This window comes from Polistes fuscatus, unplaced genomic scaffold (assembly GCF_010416935.1).
Source record: "Polistes fuscatus isolate 324 unplaced genomic scaffold, CU_Pfus_HIC Scaffold4, whole genome shotgun sequence".
NCBI classification, from domain to species: Eukaryota; Metazoa; Arthropoda; class Insecta; order Hymenoptera; family Vespidae; genus Polistes; species Polistes fuscatus.
Genome location: NW_025113118.1, coordinates 4716007 through 4743537, shown reverse-complemented (window position 1 = coordinate 4743537; position 27531 = coordinate 4716007). Strand labels below are relative to the sequence as shown.

General features: G+C 30.0%; 3 protein-coding genes across 3 annotated transcripts; 1 reads left to right on the top strand and 2 right to left on the bottom strand.

Moving 5' to 3' along the window:
- The first annotated feature begins 1333 nt into the window (after positions 1-1333).
- LOC122520876 (max-like protein X) lies at positions 1334-3521 on the top strand. Its single transcript, XM_043641195.1, has 5 exons — positions 1334-1736; positions 2029-2178; positions 2269-2648; positions 2786-2899; positions 3042-3521. Exons 1-5 carry the CDS (start codon positions 1700-1702, stop codon positions 3096-3098), a joined length of 738 nt encoding a protein of 245 aa, XP_043497130.1. The 5' UTR covers positions 1334-1699; the 3' UTR covers positions 3099-3521.
- A 497-nt stretch (positions 3522-4018) lies between these two features.
- Positions 4019-7827, bottom strand: LOC122520877. Its single transcript, XM_043641196.1, has 3 exons — positions 7667-7827; positions 5930-6049; positions 4019-4434 (listed from the first exon to the last, which is right to left on the bottom strand). Coding segments are annotated over exons 1-3 (450 nt in total). The 5' UTR covers positions 7669-7827; the 3' UTR covers positions 4019-4106.
- Positions 7828-14673: 6846 nt separating this feature from the next.
- Positions 14674-25280, bottom strand: LOC122520875 (short transient receptor potential channel 5-like). Its single transcript, XM_043641194.1, has 12 exons — positions 25233-25280; positions 24352-24489; positions 19005-19345; positions 18626-18821; positions 18276-18452; positions 17887-18157; positions 17672-17777; positions 17298-17599; positions 16577-16825; positions 15813-15928; positions 15603-15698; positions 14674-14844 (listed from the first exon to the last, which is right to left on the bottom strand). Exons 1-12 carry the CDS (start codon positions 25278-25280, stop codon positions 14674-14676), a joined length of 2211 nt encoding a protein of 736 aa, XP_043497129.1.
- Positions 25281-27531: the final 2251 nt, after the last annotated feature.

The window sequence follows — 27531 nt, the reverse complement described above, 5'->3', positions numbered from 1 at the left end:
CATATTATTTTCCTTTCTTTATGAATATTTACAAAATATGTAAAGCATACTATATGTAGTATTTATAAATAGTTATTGAATAACGCAATCAATAATTTTTATCAATTACGATAAGTTATTTTTTTTTCATAAAATTTGTTATTGTTGCATTCTAAGCACATATTTAAAATAACGAGTTTACACACGGTAAATCGGATAACCAATGAAATCGTAGCCACCATGGTGGTATTATTTGCGCGCCATTCAAACAACCATCATGGCCGAATTAGCAGAGAAAGGCTCGTATAATTTCATAATTTTCTATTCGTCCTTGTTACATTTTTAGAAAGATGAGTACATTATATTTGTTTTCTGTTTCTAATGGTATCAACAATTTTTATGTTTGCCCTAATATTTTTTATTATTTCTTATCATCTTTCAAAGTATGTATTATTTTCTCTTTCTCTCTCTACCTCTACCTCTCCTACTCTTTCGTAATCGTATAATATTACCATTGAAATACGATAATGCTCATATACATACGCGAAGTTATAAAGCGTCCTTGATAAAATATATTTTAAAACGTAGGTAGCGTGCGCGCGCGTTTAAGTGTATGCGTTAAAATTAGTATCATATCGAATTTTATTTCTTTTTTTTTTTTTAATCGTAGCTTCAAGTGGTCGCAAAGAACGTAAACAAAACAAATACGTACGACCTCGAATTGCGTTTCTCGATGTTCATCGATTTTTATCATATCGAGTACAAATTTCTGTTATAAAAACACGCTAATCTTCATTTTTTATTTTTTAATCTTTTTTTTATAATCTATTGTAATTTGTATTTAAAGAAAAATATAATAGGGTTTCCGTATGCATCAACCTCCACGTAATGATACCTTGACATCGATATTACTTACAATGTAATTAAGCGTTTATAATATTATTATTGTAAACAATGCAAGTATTGTCGAGCTAATTGGCTGCATTTATTTTTATTGTCGGATTAAATTGACATTAATAATTTTAAGAGTATATTTCTAATCTAATATTAATCTCTCTTGACAGTCTTTCGTTCGTTCTTCTAACAATAAAAATAATCAAACTGCTATATAATTATTCCTCTTGGTACCGTCGATAAGGTAGAAAATGACAAATTTGAACTTATTCGTGTATCATTTTATTTTGTTATGTAACTAATTAATAGCTAATTATGATTTAATTTTAATGATTGAATTAATGTATTATTTATCAAATAGTTGATTTTTGATCATAATCGTATATCATGATCTTAGTACGTCATGATTAATATAATATAAGCTACAGTTGATAAATCATAAGTGAAATTATTAGCGCTGTTAATCGTTGTTAGTAGAAACGTGTCGCATTGGTAATCTTGATTTGATCACAGAGGAGGACATTAGTTTCTCATTTGATTTCAGTCAGAGATGGAGTTTATTGTGAGTCTTAGTTGTTGCGATATACGCGTATCGGGAGTATTAAAAACGTTATAAAAAAAAACATTTCAACAGTTTAAAGTAACGGATTTTATGTAAATGTCTCTTTATCGGTTTACAAATTATTACATAGAATCTATCGCACCGAGCTGATGTCTCCGCATTATTTTTCTCGAATCACTTTGTCGAACATAACCTATGTGCATACTGATCTTTTATTTTTATTACAATTGATTTTTAAAGTGCGAGAAGAAATACGGCTGCATTATGGCAAACACCTTGCACAAGGATGGATACGAGCCACGTAGGGAACAAATTTATATTTTTTATCATATTTCTTTTGTAATTTTCATTGTTTGAACTTTTATTAGTTTTATTTATTGTTTCTGATAAGAGATAAGAAAGAGAGGGAGAGTACACTTTTGTTGTTTGTACAGCAGGAGAATCAATTTTTTATTATTTTTTTTTCTTTTTACTTCTTATTCAATATTTTTGACACGCACACATTATATTAGCTATTTATTTTGATTATCTTAAAGAACTTTGTTGTTTTCACTTTAAGATCTCATTTTATATTTTTTCCTACATGGAAATAGAAAAATTAATTAAGTGTGAAGGCAGCGGTATTCTTGGACCAAATGCTGATATGAAGTTAGAACCATCTAGTCCTACGGAAAAGTATACTTACTCTCGTTGTAGTAGTACAGGCTCTGTAAATACTGCATCCTCGTCTGCTCAAAATACAGGTGATTAATAATAGACGAATAATATTTTAGGCGTTATTATTTAAAAAAAAATAATTAATAACAATGAATCTGTGCTTCATTTGATTTCAGAAGACGAAGACAGCGATAATAAAAATTCAACTATAAGTTATAAGGAAAGACGCAGAGAGGCTCATACTCAGGCGGAACAAAAGCGTAGAGATGCCATTAAAAAAGGATACGATTCGCTTCAAAATTTAGTGCCTACTTGTCAACATACCGATTCATCCGGTTACAAACTATCCAAAGCTACCGTTCTTCAAAAATCTATAGATTATATACAGTTCTTGTTGCAGCAGAAAAAGAAGCAAGAAGATGAACGTAACGCGTTGAGAAAAGAAGTTGTCGCTCTGCGTATTATGCAAGCCAATTATGAGCAAATTGTTAAAGCGCACCAAATGCAACCCGGTCATGCAGAAATGCGTGTATCGGATGAGGATAAATTCCAAGTGGTAGAGATGAGACATTTCTTCCCTTATCTCTTATCCTTTTGTTACTTTTTATTTTATTTTGAACAATTAGTTTTCTTTAAAGCTTTTCATTATTAAATAGTATTATTATTTCTCTACTTATCATTTTTTATTTTTAGTTTCAGGCGATAATGGATCGTTTGTTTCAAAGTTTCAACACTATCTCTGTTGCGAATTTTGCGGAATTGTCCGGCTGCGTGTTCAGTTGGTTAGAGGAACATTGTAAGCCTCAGGTGAATCATCCAACTTATTGTTTATCCAGATGCCTTGACAAACAAAAAAAAAAACAAGGAAAAAAAAAGATACAAATAAAACCAATAAAAATGTGTACACGTCACAGACTCGTTCGTATTAACGAGAACAAATTACTTTCAGACTCTTCGCGAGGTAGTAATTTCCGTTTTACAGCAGCTCAACAACCAAATCAGCTAGTCGAATGTATCATCGGAGTTATCTCCATCGCACAATGTCCCTGTTTTATCAACCTGTATATCTTTCAAAGGATACTCAGACCGGTCGTCAATGAAGTTACCAAAGGGGATGAGAGATGAATGTCGTATAAGAATTAATAATAATAATGATAATAATAAAAACAAAGGACAAATATTCAAAAGAAAAAAAAAACAAAAGAAGAAAAAAAAAATATATATATATATATATAAATGTATATGTATATACAGGTAGCTCATAATGATCGCTAGACGATAAAATATGCATAGAGATTTATTTTATATACGATCATAAGCATAGAAGAGATTAAGGACTATTTTGTGATTTCTGGTACAAGAACAGAAAAAAAGAAAAAGAAAAAGAAAAATATAAATCCCACGTTGTTATCATCGGTCACGCGTAAAAGATGACGTATTGAATATTTTTATCAGATTTTTCTATTATTCGATAAACATACTTGCATATATACATATATACATACATTCATACATACATACGTACATAAAACACACATACATATTTACATAGTTATTGAAATACATTTATACATACACACAACACAAACACACGAACTTGTGTCGTCGTATACATTCTCGTGTATATGTATGATTAGACACGACATATGTATATCGATGTATATCTAAGCATGTACATACAACATAAAAAAAAGAAAAAGATAGATCTATGAGATCGCAGCTTGGAATAAAATTTAATACCTCAGAGACTCTTATAAACACTAAAGTCCACACAGCACAATGTAAAAAGTCGTCGTTGTGTTACGTTCGATTAATAATTTCGAAGGACGATGTTTTTTTTTTTTTTATCTTGTTCATGTTGTTTCTTTCACTTCTTCGAATATTTTGTTGTTGTTTTTCTTCTTTATCTCATTTTTCCTTTCTTCCGCTAAAAGCGATACAAAATCAACTTCGTCGATGAACAATAAGTTAACAACGAGAATTGACAAAGAACGTATAAAGTTTAGATCAGTTTTTAAAATTTTTCGGATTCCGTGGGCATGCTGCTATCACCTTGAGTTATTTCGTTCATAGGTATTTCGTCGAATTTTTGCAGATTGTTTTCTTCAGTAACTTGCATAGTATTACGACGAATGGTCCGTCTTCTTTTAGTGCTATCCCTGGCTGGACAACACAAATCTCGAAAGAGACAAATATAGCATGTGAGTAATATCACCATCATCACAGAACCACAGACCATCAAGATAGATGCCCAGAAAATAGACGCCTCGTCGTCCATCATCGTTTTCTTCGAAAACTTTAACAATCCTTTCTCCGGAAAAAGTTTTTTTGAAATTGATTCGCTGAAATAAAAATACACACACATATATATACATATATATATGTATATATTTGATGTATATGCAATTGTCGATAAAGGAAAAATAGCCTGCATATTGTATGTTTATGTAAGTTATGAAAGAAGTTAGAATGTCGGTCAACTTGTCAATATAGAATAACTTCGAAACGTTTTCTTCGAGACATAAAGGCGTCACGTGTAGTATATAATAGAGAAATAATATAAGGAGGGGAACGGAGGGAAAGAACGCAGAATAATTTTGATAAATAAGAACACGCGCATATTTTCCTGTAATAATTTTTTACTTCTTTCTTTACTTACTTTTCTTTTCTTTTTTTTTCTTTTTTTTTTTACGATCAACGTATTTTAATTATGCATTCTGGTATAGAACAACGTTTACTTTTAAAAATGAACAAAAAGTATCATGGTTTCAGAGAATATGTTTGTCTTTTCTATTTTTTATCGTACTCGTTAGGATAAACAAGAGGTCCAAGTACTTATGGCAAATTTCCAAGTGCTGTTGCTAAGATTCACACGTATCGGAACGAAGTTGGGAATTGTTAATTACGTTTTAGATTTTATTTATTCTTGTTGTTGTTGTTGTTGTTGTTAACGTGATTGCTTGTATAGAATAAAAATTTTTGTATTCTTTCCAAAAAGAAATGAGATAATATAGGAATGTTTGAGAAATTTCTACCCCCATTTTGTGGCAAACGGTCGGAGATCTGGATTTAAAAAAAAAAAAATACAATTGTGTATTCTCATGGACTACTACAAGTGTGCAAGGTTTGAGAAACAAATCTGAGTCTCTTGTAAGTGGTCCTGTCCCCTTGTTAGCTTTTTTTTTCAAATGAGATTTTATCCATATTTCAGGGATATTTTGTTGCAAAAGAAAAATAAGAGAAACGAATCGGATTAAAAGATTTTTTGTTTCTATTATTATTATTATTATTATTATTATTATTATTATTATTATTATTATTATTACTATCATTATTATTATTAATTCTACTATTGAATGCAGGACTTTTAAAACTTTTGCAAACATTTTCGCAATTCTGGATACAGACTATATAATTTCCTCTTTCACTGTTATTAAACTCGCACAGAAATATGTATTATACGTGTAACGTTGCTAAATTAATTTTAAATTAATTTTCAGTTGTTGCACGTCCGGCAATTTTGTAGTTAAAATTTCTCTACCTCTTAAATTAAGTTACGCGACTCCACGTGTGGTCACGATCACCACCCTCCCTTTAAGAAATCCTTATTTAATGTTGCATTAATCGTATGTGTAAGTTATTAGCGACACAAGTAAGGCCTTTGTCTTAACTTTTTAATAATTGTTTCTTTTATATTATTAGTTTATTATTAGATAAATGTTATAAACAAAACAAAACAAAAAAATATATATATATATATTTATAATGTGTTGCAATTGTTCGTTATAATAAATTAATGAAACTTCTCGTTAATTTAACTTGAAAATTTCTTATTACCTTCCGGATGAAATTACAGTCTTCTGATATCCTTTAAAAATGTTAATTCTATATCTTTCGAATTTAGAACGATAATTATCTCGTCGATCAACGTCGATTTCTCGCAAGGAAATTTGTTTCCTGGAAAATATATATTAAACGATGAAGAATTTCTTAAGAGTTTTCGGTATAACCGAGGAGGAAACTATCAACCGAGAAAACTTCATCGCATTAACTATAACGATAATAATTTAATTAGAATATAATAATAATGATAATAATAATAATAATAATAATAATAATAATGATAATAATACTCGAGTGATAATTGTTTATACTTGCTCGTCGATTTATTTTATTTTTTCTCTCTTTCTTTCTTTCTCTCGAATTTGATAATTCCACGCATACGTGCATTTAAATTAAAACGTTAACATTTTTACGAAAAATTATTTGCCGTTGCTTCGTTATAAATAAAAATATACCGAAATGAATTAAAACTTTATTTTTTTCTTTTTATTTTTTTTGTTATTTAATCAGTACGAATTTTTTTCCGACGACACCGATATACACGATTTTCTAATTATTTGTATACAGAAGTGTTATTAAACGTTAGGCGAGCATAACTTTAGAAGAGAATTTATTTTCGTACGAATCTTTTTGTTTGTTTTCTTATTTTAGCGTACTTAAATTATTTCTTGTAATTATTCCGACATATTTGGGCCAATTTTGTATATATTTTGGGCCATTTGTAGTATATTTCTTGTCACACGTAGTTACGTTAATTTAAGAAAAAAATTATTCGCTTTAATTGTAAGTCGAACGATAATAAAACAGATATTGTTGAACAATTCGTAGATCGTTCGTTCCATTATAGAATTGATTAACTCGATTGGGGTAAAAAAGAAAACAAAACAAAATGAAAGAAAAAGATAGAACAATTTGATATGACGAAACAACACGTTGAACATTTGTTTTTGACAAGCTCAATCAGCTTCTAATCATTTAACGATCGAATTTCATTCGCACGCGTGGTTCGATTGAACTTTCCAAGTGCAAAAACCATTCGGTGAATTAATTCATCCATGAAAATCAATTTTCCAATAAGTTATAAAACTCATATTCAAGGGAAGTACACATTTATTTTATTAAACAATATAAACGTAGACACGCGTGTTTCAAAAATATTTGTTTGTTTCGATGATAGGAGAATAATCTTCCCTTTATTTTATTTTCTTCCTTCTTTTTAATTCTTTTTTATTTTTATTTGCGATTAGTTGTTGTAACGACAGTGGACCGTCGAGTTTAAAAAAAAAACAAAATTTCAACAAAAGGATTAATTTTATATTTTTATTTCGTATTTGAATTATTTGTAATTATATAAAATAAATTCTATTTCGTTTACTTTAATTGTGATTCATTGTTATATAATTCATTAATTACTGGCATATTTTATTAAAAACATTTAAATGTAATTTAACGATATTAATGAATATTGTAAATAAAACGTATTCATATTTATATCGATTAAACGAGTCAAATATAATTTAAATTAAGTTCAATAAAAACATTCTATAAAAACATTCAATAAAAACATCTATTTCGCGTAGAACATTTCGATATAATTAATAATAATAAATATCATTTTATTTCGAGAGGAAATACTGAAACCAAATATATAAACATATGTTGTGGATGATTTAAAAAAAGAAAGATAATATAATGAAAATCAAATAATATAAATTATCAATTGATATTTACATTTTCGTTAGAGCGATTTTCGTTGTTTATTCCAATAGGATTAATAAACATTCCAGCACGAGTTTCCCTTGGAAAATGTTCTTCTTGTTCTAAAAACATTTTCGATCCATGTATAACGCGTAATCATTTGAAATTCACATTTAACACCGAATCCTAAAGACGATGTCATGTCGTCGTGAATTTTGTGTTAAGAAGAAGAGTTCACTGTTTCACTAAAAAAAAAAAAAAAAAAAAAAAAACAGAAAAAAAAACAGATTATCTTTTCAAAGTTTTATTATTTTTCTTATCATAAGCTCACGTGTGTATATATATGTATTTTAATATATACTGTCATGAACGTATAGATCTTAGAAAATGTGGACGAGGTTTCTAGTTGAAGAAGAAAGATTGAACATCTTTTTGTAAGAGAAATTAAAAAGAGGAAGAGAGAAAGAGAGTAAGAGGAAAAAAGAAATCTAATCTCAATGACGTGTATCGCATACACCCACACATACACACAACATACGTATCACGATTAACCAGCATCGGACATTTTTTTTTTCACGTTGTAAACCGAAGGATGAATATATATTTAAAAAGTAATAATAATAATAATAATATAATAATAATAATAATAATAATAATAATAATAATAATAATCAACAAAAATGCATCATTTCAATTTGTTTTGAAAACATATAAAGAAAATTTAAATTAAGTCTTCGTGTTGTAAAAAGAACATACGAAGAAATAATATTTTGATATAATATTTTATACATATTTTCGATAATTCTTTTATAATGCAATTTATTTTATAACTTTTGTCTTTCCTTAAGGTATTTTTTTATTTGTTTTCAATGTCACGAGGAAGAGACAAACGCGTGGATTCGGTGGATTTGGAAAATGTTTTACGAGTCTGTTCGGAGGGGGGGGGTTGAGAAAGGGACGGGGTTGGGGTTTGACGGGGGTTGAAAGAAAGATTTGTCAGCGCAGCACGGTTTAAACGAAAAATAAAACCCGTGTGGTAAAACGTGTCGAAAAAATTAGCGCGAGTTTGTGCGCGGTCGATATAAATTTTAGGGGATATTTTCGCGTTCGTTTTTTTTTTCTTTTTTTCTTTTTTTATTATTATTATTTTTTTTCGAACACGTACACGAAAGTATATTTTAACACACACACATACTAGAGTGACGAGATATTTCAGAGCGACTTATACAGGACGAAAGCCGTGTGTCGACTGGACGGATCCCGTTTCTCTTCTCGCGAACGCGCATCCTCCTTCTATTTTCTCTCTCTCTCTCTCTCTCTCTTCCTCTTTCCTTTTTATTCTCTCTCTTATTCTGACATTCGATTTTTTTCTTTCTTTATATTTATCTGTTAACACATTGCGAACGAAACATTTTCTTTTTCCTATAACCCCGTACCCGATACCCGGTTGTGGCCGCCCAACTATTTTTTTCTTTCGATAAATATTTTACGATATTATAGAATTATTATATATTTTACGATAATCATTTGATTTTATTAATAAATGTGTCGCAGAGGCAAGTTGGACAGGGGTAAGAATTTAGAACGTTATTTCGATCTTATTGCAATAAAATCGAACCCTATCCAACTTACCTGTCGCGACACATTTATTAATAATTTTATTTTTTCGACGTGATAAACAACTAATTGATTTTATTTTATTTTTACGATTTGTTAATTATTTATAAATCATCGTCACCCCTATAAAATATTATTTTAAATAACGTAAGAATGACGGGGTGATAATATTGTCTCGTCATCTGTACTCAATATTTTGTCAATATATTTCTACCCTTCGTTTATTATATATATATATATTATTTTATATATATAAATTTTATACATTTTATATATTTTTTATATATTATATATATATAATCAGGTTTTTATTGCACAACTTACAAAGTTTTTTACAATGTCTTATCATTATATCACATATAATTATCTCACATTTATATTTTATTTATATATATATATATATTTATATATTATTATATTATATTATTATATTTATATTATATTATATTTATATATATATATATATTATATTTATTATTTTTTATGTATAAATATAATATATAAACTTTTATTTTATATTTTATTATAGTATTTATATAATATCGACAATATTTCTTTGTTTTTTTGCATAAATCAATTGCCGCATTTTTAACATTCTTCGCTAATTGAATTCCTCGCGTTGATTTTACATTAGATTCTATTCAATACGGGGGAAGGGGGCTGGCATTCTATACCTCCGCATAGACGATTCACGAATTTTTTTGATAAAAAATCATTCCTTTGATCATTTTTGCTTTCCTCACCCTTCTTTCTCTTTTTTTTTTTACTCGAAATAATTGAACGAAAAATCACGGTAGTGATTTTAATGAAAAAAGTCGAGTCTTACAAAAAAAAAAAACGAAAATAATATTTATTTTCTCTTTCGTTCATTTCCGCGATTCGTATGGAAAATTGATAAAAATAATATTCGAAATAAATCATACCTCTCGTTTTCTATATATATATATATTGTTTTTTTTATTCCAACATATATAAAATACTTTCTTTATGTTATTTCTCTTCGGTAGATCACACTTCATCTTCCCCGTTTGATTTAACACGGTCTTTTTTAGGAGACACACGTACGCACCCACACATACGCACACGAGTACTTGTGGTAGACAAGTATGGTTCACTATTCTTTCTTCAACGTCGTCGACTATGGGGGAAAGAAAGTAAAAGAGAACAAAAAAAAGAGTATTAGGAAGAATCGAGATTAGGATGTAGGGCACGTCGGATCGATTTAAAGTAACGGGAGGGGAAGGTGGGCGGGGGTGGGATGGGGGATGGGAATACGAATCGAACCTTTTCGCGAAACGCATTTAGTAAACTCAGTTATCTTTATTTCGTATACTACTTTCTAACGTGTCAGGAGAGAAAAAAAAATATATATATATATTATACTTCGATCTAGTCGTAAAATATAAATAAAATTATCGCGAATAATAAATTCTTATTGTTTCTTTTTTTTCTCTCTTATTTTTTGTTCTTCTTTTTCTATAACATTCTAGAGATCTGATGATTATAATATTATAATAATAACGTGGAAATAATATACTGTATATGTACTTCTAGAATATACTATAGGAATTCACGATAGATAATATCATTATATCTAAATATTATCAAGGATATCATAAATTCAGTCCGTTCTCGAATATTCGTGGAAATATGACAATGTAATCAGGAAACGGGATACCTAAAACCTCATATTTCTCGTTGGATTAAGTTAGGGATAAAGAGAGAATATAAAAATATGACAATAAAAATACCAATAATAATAATAATAATAATAATAATAATAATAATAATAATAATAATGTAGGATAGAAAAGTAGATTATATTGATATAAAATAAATCCAGATGGGCTGAAATATTCTCTCATATTGTTTTCTTTAACATTAAATCTTATTAGTTTTGAAATGAAATCAAACATATACAGTTTGTGTGGGTATGGTCCGGATTATTGTATTAATTGCTCAACGATCTATAAATAAATAGAAAAGAATAGAAAAGAAAAGTAAGGAAAAGAACAAGTAAGATAGTAATCCAATATTTGCACCCCGAGGATGTTTTTATTTATTTCGAATGATGTCGGGATCGTTCACATAAAAATGGCCACATAGGAGAAGAAGAAGAAGAAGAAGAAGGAAGGACCTTGGTGCTTGCCCGGAGGATGATAATAAATACGAACGTAAAAGAAATGATGTGCTGGGTTCTGTTGCTTCTTCTGCGATATTATCGTTGTGCTCAGCTCAATCACCCCTCCTATATAACTCTCTCCCCCTTTTTTTCTTCCCTTTTTCCCTTCCTTTTTTTGCTTTTCTCCCTTTAATCTTTCTCTTCTCTTCATATTTTTTTTCTTTTTCTTTCCCCCCCCTGCCTATTTATTCCCTTCTCAATTCTTCCGTCTCAAAGGAATAATTCCGTGGTATCTCACAATCAGTCAGTCAGTCAGTCAGATATCGATTATCTGTTTACCGTACCAATATGTCGAACAATTTTCTTTTTTAAATGTTGCCACGTGCTACGACGTTTAATGTGAAATATTACGCTGACAAATCAGACGGATTCGTTTATTTCGACGACTTTCAATCAGTTTTTTTTTTTTTCTTTTTTTTACTTCAAATTGTATCAACGCGACATTTAATCGAATCAAATTCAATGTTTAATATGTGTGGATATGTGTGTTATACATAAATGTGCCCATAATTAGGAAAGTGGTCTAAGTCGAAATTAAAAAAGAAAATAAGAAAACAAATTTGACAAATTTGACCGTTTGCCCGATTACCCATTTGCCCATTTGCCCATAAGTACACTTAAAAACAAAAAATTTAAATAAAAAACGTCCCGATAAACAAATTTTTGGCAAAGTTACAGCTATTTGAAAGTAAGAAAGCCATTTTGTTTAAAAATTCATAACTTTTCTTGAGTTAGGTGAAAAAATTTGAAAAAATTCTCGGAGAGGTTTTCAATGGGATAGAAAATGATAAAAAAATTTCAGCCAAATCGAAAGAGGTCTGGATCAAAAGTGGTCGATTTGACGTGAGTTGCCACATACGCATTACTACATTGACTGTAATATTTATAGTGTTTTCTAAATTATCAAAACACTGTCTCGAAATGAGTATAGTTATTTTTGCCCTTTTTTTAATCTTGTTTATCTTCTTATTTTTTGTTCTCTATTGTTCTCTCTCTCTCTCTTTCTCTCCCTCTTTTATTCGTTCTATTTCTTTATCTCCCTTTATCTATCTATATAATATCAATTTTATCTATCGATCTATTATTTTTGATGTTCTTTTTTGATACGACAAGAACTAAGGTAATATTGATGTGCCATAATAACCTTGCACCTATTGTAAATCGGTTTTCATTAATTACTATCGTTAAATAACAAGGACTCTGATAAATGAGAAAAACTTAAGCATTCAGCACTTGCTTCGATTAGAAATGTCAACCATTGTAATCTATCTCTTTTTTTCTTTTTTCTATCGTTCGTGATAAAAAGTTCAACAACAAACGTTGAACAATTATGTAATGCTTCTTCATCTTCTTCTTCTTCTTACTCGTGTTTTAACGCGTATTTATAGATTTTCATTGGATTCATAGAAAAAATATAATTGGAATCGTTTTAATAATAAAATTCTCGAATGATCGTTACACTACGAACAATTCTTCTTCGATATTGTTTGTTTTCTCTTTTTTTTCTTTTTTTAATATAAATTTCTTATATCGATGTCGATAAACGATCTTACCTCATTTCTTTTCTGTCTCCGGTTAAAGAGATACAAAATGATAGAATTCAAAAGTACGGAAATAATTTGTATAGAATGTCATTCGTTAATGAAAAATTCTATTTTTAATATTATTTTTCTTGTTCGTATATTACTTGTAATCTTTATAGCAGGGGTTCTCAAAGTATTTGCTCGCAAATAGATAAAAATGCACCCGCGATGCATGTGGTATCATCACGAACTAATGGAAATAATTTATGTTTTTGTAAAAAAAAAAAAAGAAACAAAATGTAAATAACACTTATCAAATTAGAATTATTAACAAATGTTTTAATCGATTTGATTTTTGAATAAAACCTGTTTCTTTTCTTTTTTTTTTTTTTGGCTCATCAAATATTTTGAAATTTACAGTTTAATCCGCTTAGGCAAGACTTTGGGAACCCCCATAGGTTTCAGGAGGGATCGGAAATGTTTTTCATCGAAGAAATGTTATAATGAACATTTTTTTTTATTCAAATCTTATTTGTATTCGATATTATCGACTTTCGATGCTAATACAGAGTACTTGTTTTATTCCCATTCTTCTTCTTCTTCTTTCTATTTTTCGTATTAATACTAAATTTACTATGACCGATTTATAATGGAAAATTTCAACGAGGAATAAAAATTCGGTTAATTTTAATGCTAAATTTTTCTTGCTAATGCTTACATTTAATTCTTAACGGCATTGATTTTATTTAATGAACGTTGATCAAAGAAATAGAACCGTTTACGTAGTCCCCATTATTTAAATAATCAGATCGAAATAATATGCAATTTTGTACCGATGACCTTTATATTTATAGCATTTATTAAGGAACGAAAAATCTTCCTCGTTATTTCTTTTATAAGATAAAAAATGAATTGAAGATTCTGGCTATTACGTTTCCCCAACCCCTGGCCCCCCTGTAATAATGCAACTTGTTTCTTGAAAGTTTTCTTTTTGGTAATACGATTGTAAATAAAGGAGACATTTAAACGAGATACCCCGTGTATTTGAAATATTTAAACGATTCTTCTTGAAAATTTCATTTAACAAAGTTCATAAAAAGTATTACGAACGTTTCATAGAAGACGGTAGTTATGTAGGATTATTTTTAATTTCAATTTTGTTTTTTTTTTCTTATTACGATTTCATTGCAACAACGTGAAAGACGGTATTAAATTTCCCACGTATTTAGAATATTTTTTAATAAATTTTCATAAGATTTTATGAAAAGAATTCTTCGAAGAATTATTTACCTTTCATGGGAGACCGATAATTATTTACCTTTCATGGGAAGACCGAGAAATCTGTACGATCAATTTTAATTTTATTTATTTCTTTCTTTTTTTAACGATTAACTCGTTTAAGGCTAAAACAAGATCTTTAGAGAAAATTTCGTTTATTTTCTATCATTTTATTCGAATCGAGAATTTAGCAGAACGATTTTAATAATAAAAAAAAAAATTCGTGTTAAAAAGTTAGGTTATGTTTGTCATATCGAATGGATAATAAATACGTCGATGTTAAATGAAAATTTTGATTTGTCGATTCTTGTTGTTGTTTCATCGGGAATGCATACTAATGGTTTAATATTGTTGGAACTTCTTGGTATGAAGAAGGTATGCCAAGAGTTTCTCCAACTTCGTATTATTCGCCGTGTATTCGCATCGTTTTCAAACATTCCTCAAGCTGCTTCAAGTGCCTCTCGCAAAAGTCCTCTCACTTCCATCAATTCTCTTCTAAGTTTCTCGATATTCGTCCTTTCAATTTCCCTATTTTTCTTACGGAAATAACGTTGCACCAATTGCATCATAACTTGTGCAAATGTTTCATCCTTTTCGTCATCTATCGTCTCCTAAAGAATTTTTTTTAAATCAAATAGTTATTTAGAAATCTTTATTCGTATTCAATACTTTTATCGTTTATTTCTCTATTATATTTTCCTTTATTTTTTTTTTTCGTAATTTAAGTATCAATAAGTAAGAATTTAAAAAAAATAAATTAAATAAACTGATCATTCTCTACCGTGAATATTCATTTTTATTTTACGAATAACTATTCGCACTATTAATACTTTCATTTAAATTGTATTTATTTTGTTTGTTTTTTTTAATAATACCAAAAAGAATATTCATAAAACTACTTTTTTTCTTCTCTTATATGAATTTCGATGAACTTCGATCCACGTCGGAGAAATAAATTTCAATTTCTTTCATATATTCAATATATCAATTATTAATAACGATGATATAATAATAAATTTTTGAGGCAAGTAAAAAAAAGAAAAAAAAAAGAAAAGAAAAACGATTCAATAACCAATTTCCAATAACTTCTTTGTTTTGTTTCGTTAACAATGTAATTTTTTTTTAGTAAGATCGAATTTATCCCGATCTTATATTAAATATTATATCAATTTCACTTATCGTAAGGCCTCGGCGTAATCATTCGTTAACCTTGAAAGGAATCCTCTTTTTCTCCTCTACCCTTGCTCCCCTTCCCACCTTTTTTGAAATTACCATAAAGTGTAACGTGTAATTCTACGGTACTAACGATATAGCAACACTGCATGAAGTCCCAGCGGGCGCGTTTATTGGTTGGCGGCTTGACGAGTACCTTCACGTATTCGACGATCGTTTGAAACCCATCGAAAGTTGGAATTATATTGAAGGGTGGTGGTAGGGTGGTCATCAACATGAAGTCGACGTAAACCTACGTAGAGAAACTTTCTTTTTATTTTTTTTTATTTTTTTCTTCTTCTTTTTTTTATTATTATTATTATTGTACGTATGGGACTACTTTCGTAGAAAGTTTTATTCTGTTAACCTCGGTTCTACCAAAGGTCCACTCGACGATGACGTTGTCTGTGACCTTGGTGAAGGTATTGGACATACAAGCAATCAACATATTGAGAACAACCACCACAGAGATGAATTCGAAACCTTTTGGGAAATTTAATATGTTTCATTAATGCTTACGAATCTCAATGTTGTTCGTCTTTGACGAAATTTCCTGTTGCCACGATTTTATTACGATAATGATAATCGAAACGTGTAATATCGTTTTCTTTTTTTTTTTCTATAAATATTCGAATTACTTTGGAAAGTTAGTTTTAATATTTTTATTATTCTTATTTATTTTATTTAATTTTATTATATAAATTTACTTTAATATTTTATTATTCTTATATATTTTAATAAAAAGAAAAAAATAAGAGGGTGGATTGAAAAGATTTGAGTACTTTCATTCTTTTTTTGGTTTCTATCGGTCAGGTTTAACATTCGATGTATATTTATATTTATAAATGTAAAAGTTTTTCTTTCGAGTTGTTCTGTTGTTTTTTTTTACACCGGAACAAACTTATCGGACAAATGTATATAAAGTGTATTAAATAAATGAAAGTATTTCATATATAAATATCCCATAAATTTATGAAATATTGAGTATTATCGATAATTTATTAATTCCATATTACTGTGTGATTAATCGAATTAAAATGATGAAAATAAACGTTGTAGCGTAAATGCATTTAGACGGGTGGTTAACAAACCAAGTATTGAAGATAAATTAGAAATATTATACTTAATTACTCGCAAACGCGATATATCCAATAACTTCTGTAAACGTATGATGGTTTATAATAGTTTCCGTGTCGTTGTCGCATGGTAAATTTTCAATAATTACATCAGCACTCTCGATAGGTGTCATACAAAATACGGCCCAGAAAAGTGTCTTCAAACTGGATGGAAAATCAACGAACGAACTGACCTGTTGTACCTTTATATTACTTCTATCTATTTGTACCATGTCGTCGTAATACTGATATAATTTGCACAAACCTACAAAAAAAAGTACAAAAAAATCGAATAATTATTTTGAAAAACAAATTAGTTTGAATGAATTTTTCTTATAAGAATAATATTGAAAAAAAAAAAAAATAAAGGTAAGGTGAAGACGAATACGAGTGAGATTTAATTAGTTATAGTTATAGATAGTTTGATTTTAAGATTGTTGATAAATATTGGTAGAGGAGGGGGTGAGTAGTAGAGCATAAACCAAAAATGTGAGAAAAATATAAGTAAAGTAATAATAAGACATTGTAAAAAACTTTGTAAGTTGTGCAATAAAAAGCTGATTATATACAAAGTTTTATATACAAAAGTGTATATATACAATTGATTATATACAAAGTTTTATATAGAAAAGTACAGTAACTGATTATATACAAAGTTTTATATACAAAAGTATATATATACAAAGTTTTTTAATATATTGACAAAAAAAAGAAAAACAAATGAAGATGAAAATTACCAGACGTGAAAGCTAAAAGAACAATGGCAAATATGACGATGAATTTAGCGACGTCATGGATCATCTTTCCAAGAGAGAGTTGAAGGGGACCAAGGTGATAATTCAACTGACAAAGGAACATCAATCGAAAGAAGGCCATGATCGTGGCCAGACAGTAAATACCTTCTCCGATCAATGTGGGATCATATTTGTGCCAATACTTTCTCTCTAAATCGCGTTGTCCGTTAATCCTGACATCTATAGCAGCGTCTATCCAACAGATAAACGTCAATACGAACAGGAAGATCATACATGTCTCGTACCTAAAAACGAATGATTCATCTGATCATTCATTGCTGAGCAATTGAATATAAAATACGATCGGAATGAATTACCAGTTCCATGGTGCCCTGAAGAACCTTCTTGGACCATGCATTATGCAAAGCCGAATGATCGACCATAAATATGATATCACGTAAATGGCTAAGATTGGTTCGTATCCTTGGATGTTTAAAAATAAACATTCAAATTTGAAATAATAATAAAAATAATAGTAGTATCGTTTATTATCGTGATCATTTGTTAATAAATAAAGAATTGATTTTATTACCGGTATCGGGTGGTCCACGTAGTTGCGTATCCTTATCGGTATTGGATATGAGAAATACGATGATAAGAAAAATCAAATAACTTGCAACCGAATGAAGAAATTTATTAACCGGGCTTGACAAAAATTTAGCGAGTTTTGTATTGGGTACGAGTAGAATGATCAAAGCGATCAACGGTAATAGAATTATTCTAAATAAAACGGTCAAACATTGGATCCAAGTTTTTCTCCTTCTCCATTCGTACCAATCGTCCACCCATTTGTTACCGATCATCTGTCAAATTTTAACAGATATTAGTTGTTTTTTTCTTGTTGTTGTTATAGTAAATAAATCCAATTTGTTCGAAATAGTTAAACGTATCTGTTAGAAAAAGAAAAAATAAATCAGAAACCTCTTGAACATTCGGATGAGCGACAAAAGTTTTTTGCTTGTAATCAAGGGCCAGTAAAAGACGGGGATAGACGAATCTAGACGATCTAGGAAAACCCGCAGTTTTTTTCAACACCGTTTCCACTTCCTGAGCCTTTCTAGCACACCCGATCAGATCCTTAGCGAATTCTGATAATTCCTATTGGAATTGAACGAAATTAAAACATGCAAATATCCGTAGTTATTCTTTTCTTTTTGTTTTTTTTTTCTATTTCTTCAACTTAACTATACTTATATACGTATATATAATTCTAATTCGAACGGGCTTGAAGAAACGTGAAGTTTGTATTATCGAAACGGGATTCGATTGACCTCGGATAGTTGGATGTACTCGTTATAGAACTCCCTGTCGTAGGATGCAGCCATTTTTAGCTCGATCGAAAGATTAAAAGACGCGAGAATTGGATCTCCCTCGGTCAAACAGATATAGGCCGGATTAGATATTGCTCGGTAGAGAAACATACGTTTTCGATCCACCGTTAAACTGTCGTATAATTCACGTTCTCGTCTGTTAAAGACGCATCACCATTCGTAAAATATTTAACGTATAAAATGAGGTGGGGGTTGGGGGTGGGGGGTGGTTAGAGAAGAAAATAGAAGAGAGAAGGGGGGTGATGCGATCATAGAATTAAATAGAAAAAAAAAGAAAAAGAATTTCAAAATAGATTTAAACAATTTAAGCAGACGGTACTTGCAAACGCTCAAACAATTGCAATTGGGCGGGTGTGGTCGTTGAATTTTGTGTAATCGTTGTTCGATCAGATATTGCATGAGCTCGTAATGGCCGTATTGTGCTGCAATCGTTAATGGCGTTGCCTCGTCCGGAAAATCAGCGCTATGCGTTACACTGGCGTATTCCAAGCCCGGGGATATCTCGTTTAATTTGTCCAAAATCATTCCGACTATCTTAATCTCGTTTTCTCTGATGGCATAAAGATGAGCGTCGCCTGGATCAATCTCAGGTTGGGAAAGTAGAAATTTCACCATAGGAGCGTTCTTTTCTTCAATGGCTATGTGTAAAGCGGTAATACCCTAGAAAATAAATTTAGATCTTAATGTTTAAGACACACACACACACACACACACATACGCACAAAAGAATGGTTCTCGACGAATTACTTATTTGTTATTTTTTTCTTCTTCCTTTTTTTTAATTAACTTTTCCCAAACAATTTTGCTGACGAATATTCGAGATAATCGATCGGTACTCATTGGTTTTTTTTTTATTCGTACAAAATAATTACAATTGAATTATTTTTATTGAATTTTTTTCTTTATTTTATTGCAATTTATTTTCGAACGATTTCAATCGAATCCAAAGACAATGGTTTAACGTCGGATTACTTTTCGTAAGTTTCGGTCAAATTAAAAAAAAAATAGTTTATATTATATATATATTATATATCACATCGATCATATAAGTGTCGAAACAAAAAGAGATGATTTAGTTGGGTGTCTGTTAAGATGATTTATTAACAAGATACTTATCCCCTGTTAGATATGATTTTTCCTTGTAATTTTCTCAACCTCTTTTCTACTCCCCCATAATTTCCCATGCATTTTGCTAATACTTAGAAAAAGATAAAAGTCTGACATAAAGGGGGTTTTCTTTCAATCATGGCAAGGGAAACCGACGTGGCCACCTACGTGGAATGCATCTACGTAGTATCAAAGAAGAACAAGTAGAAGAAAAAGAAGAAGAAATGGAAAGGATCCCGGTTGCGGGACGCGTGTAAACCATTTGTCGGATCCGATTCGGTTCAACAAAGGCGAGGAGGCGCAAGCAGGCAGGCCTCTCTTTCTCTTCGACACTCCGAGAAGAGATTCTCTTAAAAAGAGGAGACGACAGAGAAGAAAGAGACAGGACGAAGTCGAGTGATGTTTTATGGACCACTTAAAGGAAAGAAACCACCGCTCGAAACGGGAACGATTTCTAACCAGAAGGAAAAGTCTTTTGGGGTTTACGGGTGAAAACATCAACCATCTAACGATAAATTCTATTTCTTTCTCTCTCTCTCTCTATCTCTCTTTCTCTCTCTCTCTACTTTGTCTTAATATTTATATCCTACTACTCTTTTATCCTAACGTGTGATTCCAATACGAAGCTAGATAACGTCGTGAACGGTAACTTATATGCGCGTTTTTTATATCTTTCGGGATATAATGGGTGTTAAATGGTCGATGATGATCACTTTGTGCACAAATTTTACTATTTATATGTTATACAAATTAAAAAAACAAAACATGTTCCATTTGGTACGATCTATTTCTAATTAAAGTAAATCAAAAGAAGATGATTTAGGAAAAATATAATTAATATATATATTATTATTTTCCTGAAGAAGAAAAATGTATATAAAGAGATTTATATACTTTATATAACTTATATATTTATATAATTAATTGTTTAAATTAAAATGCAATAGATAGGATTACGATAGAAATTATTTAATAATACAATGATAGAATAAAAATTACATTTGTTTGTTTGTATAATGTAAAAAAAAAAATGTTCTTAAGTATTGTACAACACACAAAAACGCACAAACACGCACGTGCGCGCGCGCACTTGTATATATAATAAACATGAAAAGTATACGGGGGACACGTTCGGTGTAACACAAATATAAATAGTCAAAAGGAATCCATAGAAAGGCGCCATTAAAAAGGGGAAACTAACACGTTCACACTTTATATATATTCGGTTTGTCCTATTTTAACGGCATACCACTAAGAAATTTTTCTTCGACTAATCGTAACTCTCAGTCAGTCAGATATACTACTTTTCGGTGTCTCCACGTAAAGAAACGGGCCAGCAGGGCTCCTCTAACTGACTCTAGGTGACTAACTCCTACTGGATCCATCTTCACAGTGAGATCAACTTTCAAAGTGCCATTCTCTTTTATCTTTCTTTATTTTTGTCCTTTTTCTTCCTCTTTTTTCGGTACATCCCTTTCTTCTATTTTCTTCTTTTCTTTTCTTTTCTTTTTTTTTTTTTTCGGTATTTTCACAACACCGTTCCTTCTTTACCAATTCCGCCCATTTTTCCCCATTTTCCATAGAATAAGAATGGGGACAGCGCTGATGTTCATCGAAGCCAACAACCATCTGCGGCGAGTTTACAGAGGCACCAGTCATTTCCCGACAATGGGACTGATCCATTGTAAACTTCTATGCCGCTCACAATATTCCTGTGATATCCTGCCTTTTTGACTTCGAACACCCTGGGGAACTCGTGTGTACAACATTCGACAATGCCATACGAGAAGGCCGCCTAGTGATATACGTTCCTCTCATCCGCAAACGGTTTCCACCACCGTTCTACTAACCACTGTTTCCTTCCTTTTCTTTTCTTTTCTTTTCCTTTCCTTTTTTTTCTTTCCCCTTCCTTTTCTCATCTTTTACGTATCATCGTATCTATCTATGTACCCGTATAAATATTTATGTATGTATGTATACATGGTTGTATGTATGTATGTATGTATGTATGTATGTATTTCTCTTTCTTTACTTTTAGTTTCTTTTTTTCGGTACGATCATAACAGTTTCTAAACCATCGACGTGCCAGATGTGCCACTTGCCCTTTTTGTTTCTCCTTTATTTTATTTTTTTTTTTGCAGGGATCACCCATCAAATATTTACACGACTTTTATTAGTTCTCGTACGAGAATATGCTTATGATTAATCGTTAAAATATGTATTTATATAATATAATATGTATATACTATATGTATGTGTATAAGTGTGTATGTGTAGCAGACAGGAAAGTATGTATTAAGTAAGTTTGAATAAACTTTTCGTTAGGAACGAGATAGGAGAGGTAATAAAATTTTGATCATTGACGGTTAACATCGATCGTGTGAATTTTCTTGGCCAGTTTTTTAATGGTTTCTTCCCATTGAGATTTGTTAAGTAGCCTGAGTCGTATACTTATCGTTTGGAGATAGGATATTCTTTCTTTCGTGTTCTTTTTTTTTTATAACGCGTAATAAATACATTTCATTACCTCGATCACTTCGTTCACGTTATTTAGATAATTATCATAATTATTTTCATTATTTTAAATATTTTTTCAATAGCGTCGTAATTACAAGATTTATTATACTCATTTAAATTAGAGTTTTGACGAAACTGAGATAATATTGTCATTTCTAGATAACGAAGAAAATAAATTTTTGTTATTACGTATAATAAGTTAATTGCATTTCTGTTTTTGTTTTCTTTTTCTAATATTTCATTTAGGGGAAATATTTAACAAATAATTAATACATTATTTTTATTACTTCGTCTCAATAAGTATATATATGTTACCGTGAAAGACCAAAATTGGATAATGTCAAGATTCGTTAGGTGAAATGTCAACACATACCAAATATCTCGATGAAAAACCGAATATTTGAGTTTATTCAGACACATTAATAATTCGACAATATATTCCAACCAATATCATGTGATATATAATACATATATTTTATTCATACTTATTCTAGAATATTTTAATTAATATCATATTATAATTCAATCATAATATCAATTTCCATATAATCAAAAACGTCACGAGTAATTAATCAAAAAAAAGAAACGATTGATAAAATCAACCGTATATTATCTCATTATTTTTAAACGGATACGGATAGAAAGGATAAAAGTTACGCGGCCGGTATGGGTATTCCCATTCTTTTCCCATAGTTCGAGGAAAAATTTTCATCGAGAAAATGAAGGGACGAATTTAATGGCCCGTCAGTGGATTGGCATAGGGCACCCTCCCCCTCCCCCAGCCCCCAATCTTAAAACGAGAGCGAACGTAAACTAAGCAAGAAGATGAAGAAGAAGATGAAGAAGAAGAAGAAGAAAATGAAGATGAAGAAGATGAAGAAGAAGAAAATGAAGAAGATGATGAAAAAGAAGAAGAAAAAAGTTCATAGTAGAGGAGGAGACGGTTGAGTAGGGGGAGGAGGAGGGGGGGTTGGGTATCGATTGATGGAATTTACAGTGGGGCGGGTCATTTGAATAATTTTTATCGGTCCCCTCGGTTGAAACCATTGTCTTGTAAAAGGACCGTCTGAAATATGGCCGAAGATATATACGGAGGCAGTCAGTATCTCTCTCTCTTTCTCTCTTATTCTCACACACATTGTTCACATCTTCCTATCTCTCTCCTTTTTTTTGTATATATATGTAGATATTTGTTTCTCTTTCTTTTCAATAGAGTCAAATGGTATGGCATTTTGACCGAAACTCGAACGGGGCCGGTAGGCTTTTTGAAAACGTTGCGAACGGGATGAAAGAGAGAAAAAAAGAAAGAAAGAGAGAGAGAGAGAGAGAGAGTTGGGTTTAGTGGTGGGGGAAAAGACATTCCACATGGGGTATATAAAGAGAGGGTGAAGATTCGAGATAACGAGTAGAGAGAGAGTCCACTGTGCTTTGCATTCTCGGTCCGTTTCTTCGATTTCTCTTCGCAAAGAGAAAGATAGAAATGAGATAGACGAAGACAGAGATGAAAAGAGAGAGAGAGAGAGAGAAAAGAGAACGTTCTCGTCTACGATAATTCGACGTGTCTCGTAGGGATCTCGCGTAAATCACTCATGGAAATGATCGAGGTAAAACTTAGAAAGAGAACAGGGAAAAAATGAAAGAAGGAAAGAAAGAAAGGAAAGGAAGGAAGGAAGGAAGAAGAAGGAAGGGGTTGTTACTCAAAGGGAAACCGATGTCTCTCGACCCTTCGACTGATATCTTGAAATGTTTTCTTTTTTTTATTCTTCTCCTTTTATTCTCTCTCTCTCTCTCTCTTTCTCTTTCTCTCTTTTTCTTTTCGTTCTAGTGGCTACCTTGCTTTACTTGAAATGAGTTTGCCGACCGACGATGTTCTAAAGATAAATGTAGATAAAAACTTTCTTGAAAGCTTTGAAAAAAAAGAAAATACAAAGAACATTATCCAACCAGGCTTAATATCATGTTTTTACCTGTATTTAAAGCAAATAGAAGAGAAGGCAAATAGAAGAAAAATATAAAGAGAGAGAGAGAGAGAGAAAATTTACTTGGTAATTGGTGACGTTAATTTTAAAATCTGGATGAACATTCAGATAAAGCTCGACTTCAGCAACAGTTCCGTTTGCTACCAATTCAAAAAAATCTTGTTCCGTTTCTTGAAGCTGGGGGAGGGTCACGTTACCTCGCTGTATTACGAAATGATAAATAAATAAATTATTTCGATTGTCCTTATTTAATCTTTTTTTTTTTAACTTTTACAATATTTTACACGTAGATACTACATACGTGTGTGTGTGTGTATATATATATATATGTATACATTGGTTTGATCGTTATATTTGGCATCTGATAAAATTTGAATGTTGTAATAATTGTTGATTCGAAATAAATAAGGGAAAAAAGAAAATTCTTTTCACAAAATTTCATTTCTCGATATTAACATTTTTTCAAGTATGATATTTATCGATATTCAATGAAAAGCACATTTTTTGTTCTTTTTTAAATATTATTTATCAAAGAAAAAGGCGAAAGGAAATTTCTAAATAAAATTTCTCCGCGCGTTTACGCGGAGTATTTCATTTTTCTTCCCGCTTCCTCGCCCCTCTCGAATATTTTTAAAATTAATGAAACATTTTATATAGGTAAAGCGTTGTTAATAAAAATGAAAAGAGAAAAAAATAACTGTTAAAGAATGATGAAAAAATTTTTCTTCAGCTCGATATGAAATATTGTTTCGTTGATGTTTAAAGGTATGTGCCCATTCATTACGCTTTTAATTTTCCGACAGTGGAAATTTAATAATACTTTTTGTATGTTTTATTGCTGAGATTAATTCAACGAAATTCTTTCAAAATGTCCAATAAAATGATCGCTATAATTAATTATTATATATATATATAAAAAAATGTATATATATATATATATTTACCAATTGGTAATCTTCCGTTCCAATTCGATGAGCATCCTCTTCGGCCATTTTTGTCGATTACCCCGTGCAACGATCCTAATTCAATTTGCACAAGAATCGGGGAATCTTTCTCGATAGAAAATTAATTTACTTTTTTAAGACTTAACGTAAATCCAAAAAAGATTACTTTGGTTAGAAAATAAAAGTGAATATTGAAGTTTGAAAGGATCGAGGATTGTGATAATAAACTACTTTCGGATAGTTGGATTAATCGAATAAATAAATCAAACAAAATGTGAAATTTCTTTTGGCTGGGTGTAAATCAACTTATTATCGATTGCGTGTATTGTGTTATATATACATCGTTTATAATTTATCTCCCTCTTGCTACTTACACAAATAATATTACTTAATAATAATAATATTAATCGTAATAATAATAATAATAATAATAATAATAATAATAATAATAATAATAAAGATATTAATAATAATAATACAATTGGAAAATATTTATTGGAAATAATATATAATAATAATATTAATCATAAAATTAATATATATATTTATATTTTTTTTGTTTAGATAATTTAAAAAAGGGTCATCGATATGTATATATATATATATATGTTACCGTTAAAGTGTATAATTTAGTTTATTCATAAAATAGTAATATAATACGTAAAATAAATAAGATTTTTTAAGAAGAAAGCATATAAAAAAGGAATATTATTATACACTTTAATTAATTGTTTTATGACATAATTAGGTAATAAATGAATTCATTAAAGTCGAGTAATTAAAATATGTAATTGAAATTTGATCCACGTTTAAAGTTTGATTTTCTTTCTACAATATTGCTCGTAGTTATTCGTTCTTATCCTTTTCTCCTATTTTGAAAACGAATGTTCTGTTCTATCGGATTTAATCCACGAATCAAAAATTTCAATTTCGTAGTTTAATTACTCGTTCCTCGTTAATTCTTATATTACGTAATTAAAGTATGTAATTTTGCGTTCTTTAATATTTTAACTAGCAATTATAGTTATTTTATGAATTAACAAGAGTTCCCGTTTTAACGGTAACACCATTAGGTGTGTGCTGATTAAATTCTGCGCCTTGATATTAAATTTATTACATAAAAATTGCCATTTTTTTTCTTCTTTTTTTTTCTCGTCAAGTAACTTGACAGTTACTGAAACAGTAATTGACAGTTATTGAAAGAATGACCGAAGCAGTCATCGGAAAATAATGCGAAGACTGAACGTGATTTATATTTTATAAATAAATATTAAATTTATTCAAAAAGGCACTGAATTAATAGCTACAACCTAATATATATAAAAATAATAATATATAATATATATATATATATATATATAATTAATAATATAATAATAATATATATATATAAATATAGACAAGCCGATATTGAAATTAGTAAACAAAAAAGGAAAGAAAAAAAAAAATTAAAGTAATAATTGTTTTATCTCGATCTTTTTCCAATAATTCGTATGAATGGCGATCGATTACTATACAAGGACGAAAAGAAAAAGTCCGATGACGGATCAATAACGCGTGCATGGGAAAATAGGAAAAGAATGTTTATTTTAATAAAGCTTCCGCGATTCGCGTTTCCGTTTTTAACGAAGCACCAGTATAACAGAACGTGCACTACAACACCGTGATATGCGTTAGCACGTTTCGTTTCGTAAATACATACGCATTCACCTATTTCACGTACGTATTATGTGTATGTATATGTACAACAATGTACTCGTTGTTCCATGATTTTTTTCTTTCTCCCTCCAGAGACCTTGCCTGACTTTTTTTCTTCTTCGTAATCACACATACACGTGGATAATAAGGTCATTGGGGGGAAACAAACGAATAAATTTTCCGAGCGCAAAGAAATACAAATTCTCCCTAACGAAAATGGAGAAAAGAAAAAACGAAATACTCAATCTTCGCGATTAAATTTCATTCGTCATCATTATCTATATATCTTATACCATCTTCTTCTTCTTCTTCTTCTTCTTCTTCTTTTACTGTTTTACAAATAGGTACACATTCGTACAAGTTATACAAATACATAAGATGCATTCGGTCAATTAATTAATCATTCATTCGCATTCATTTATATATATATATATGCTTATGTGTATCGCACCCATACATATTTTTATATATTCGTATTTAAAGTAATAGCGCTACGTAACGATATTTATATTATATACTCGTATGATACATAACATATACCAAAACGTAAAATGTTAAATAAGATTTCGATATTTTTTTTTTTTATTTTTGTTTAAAAAGT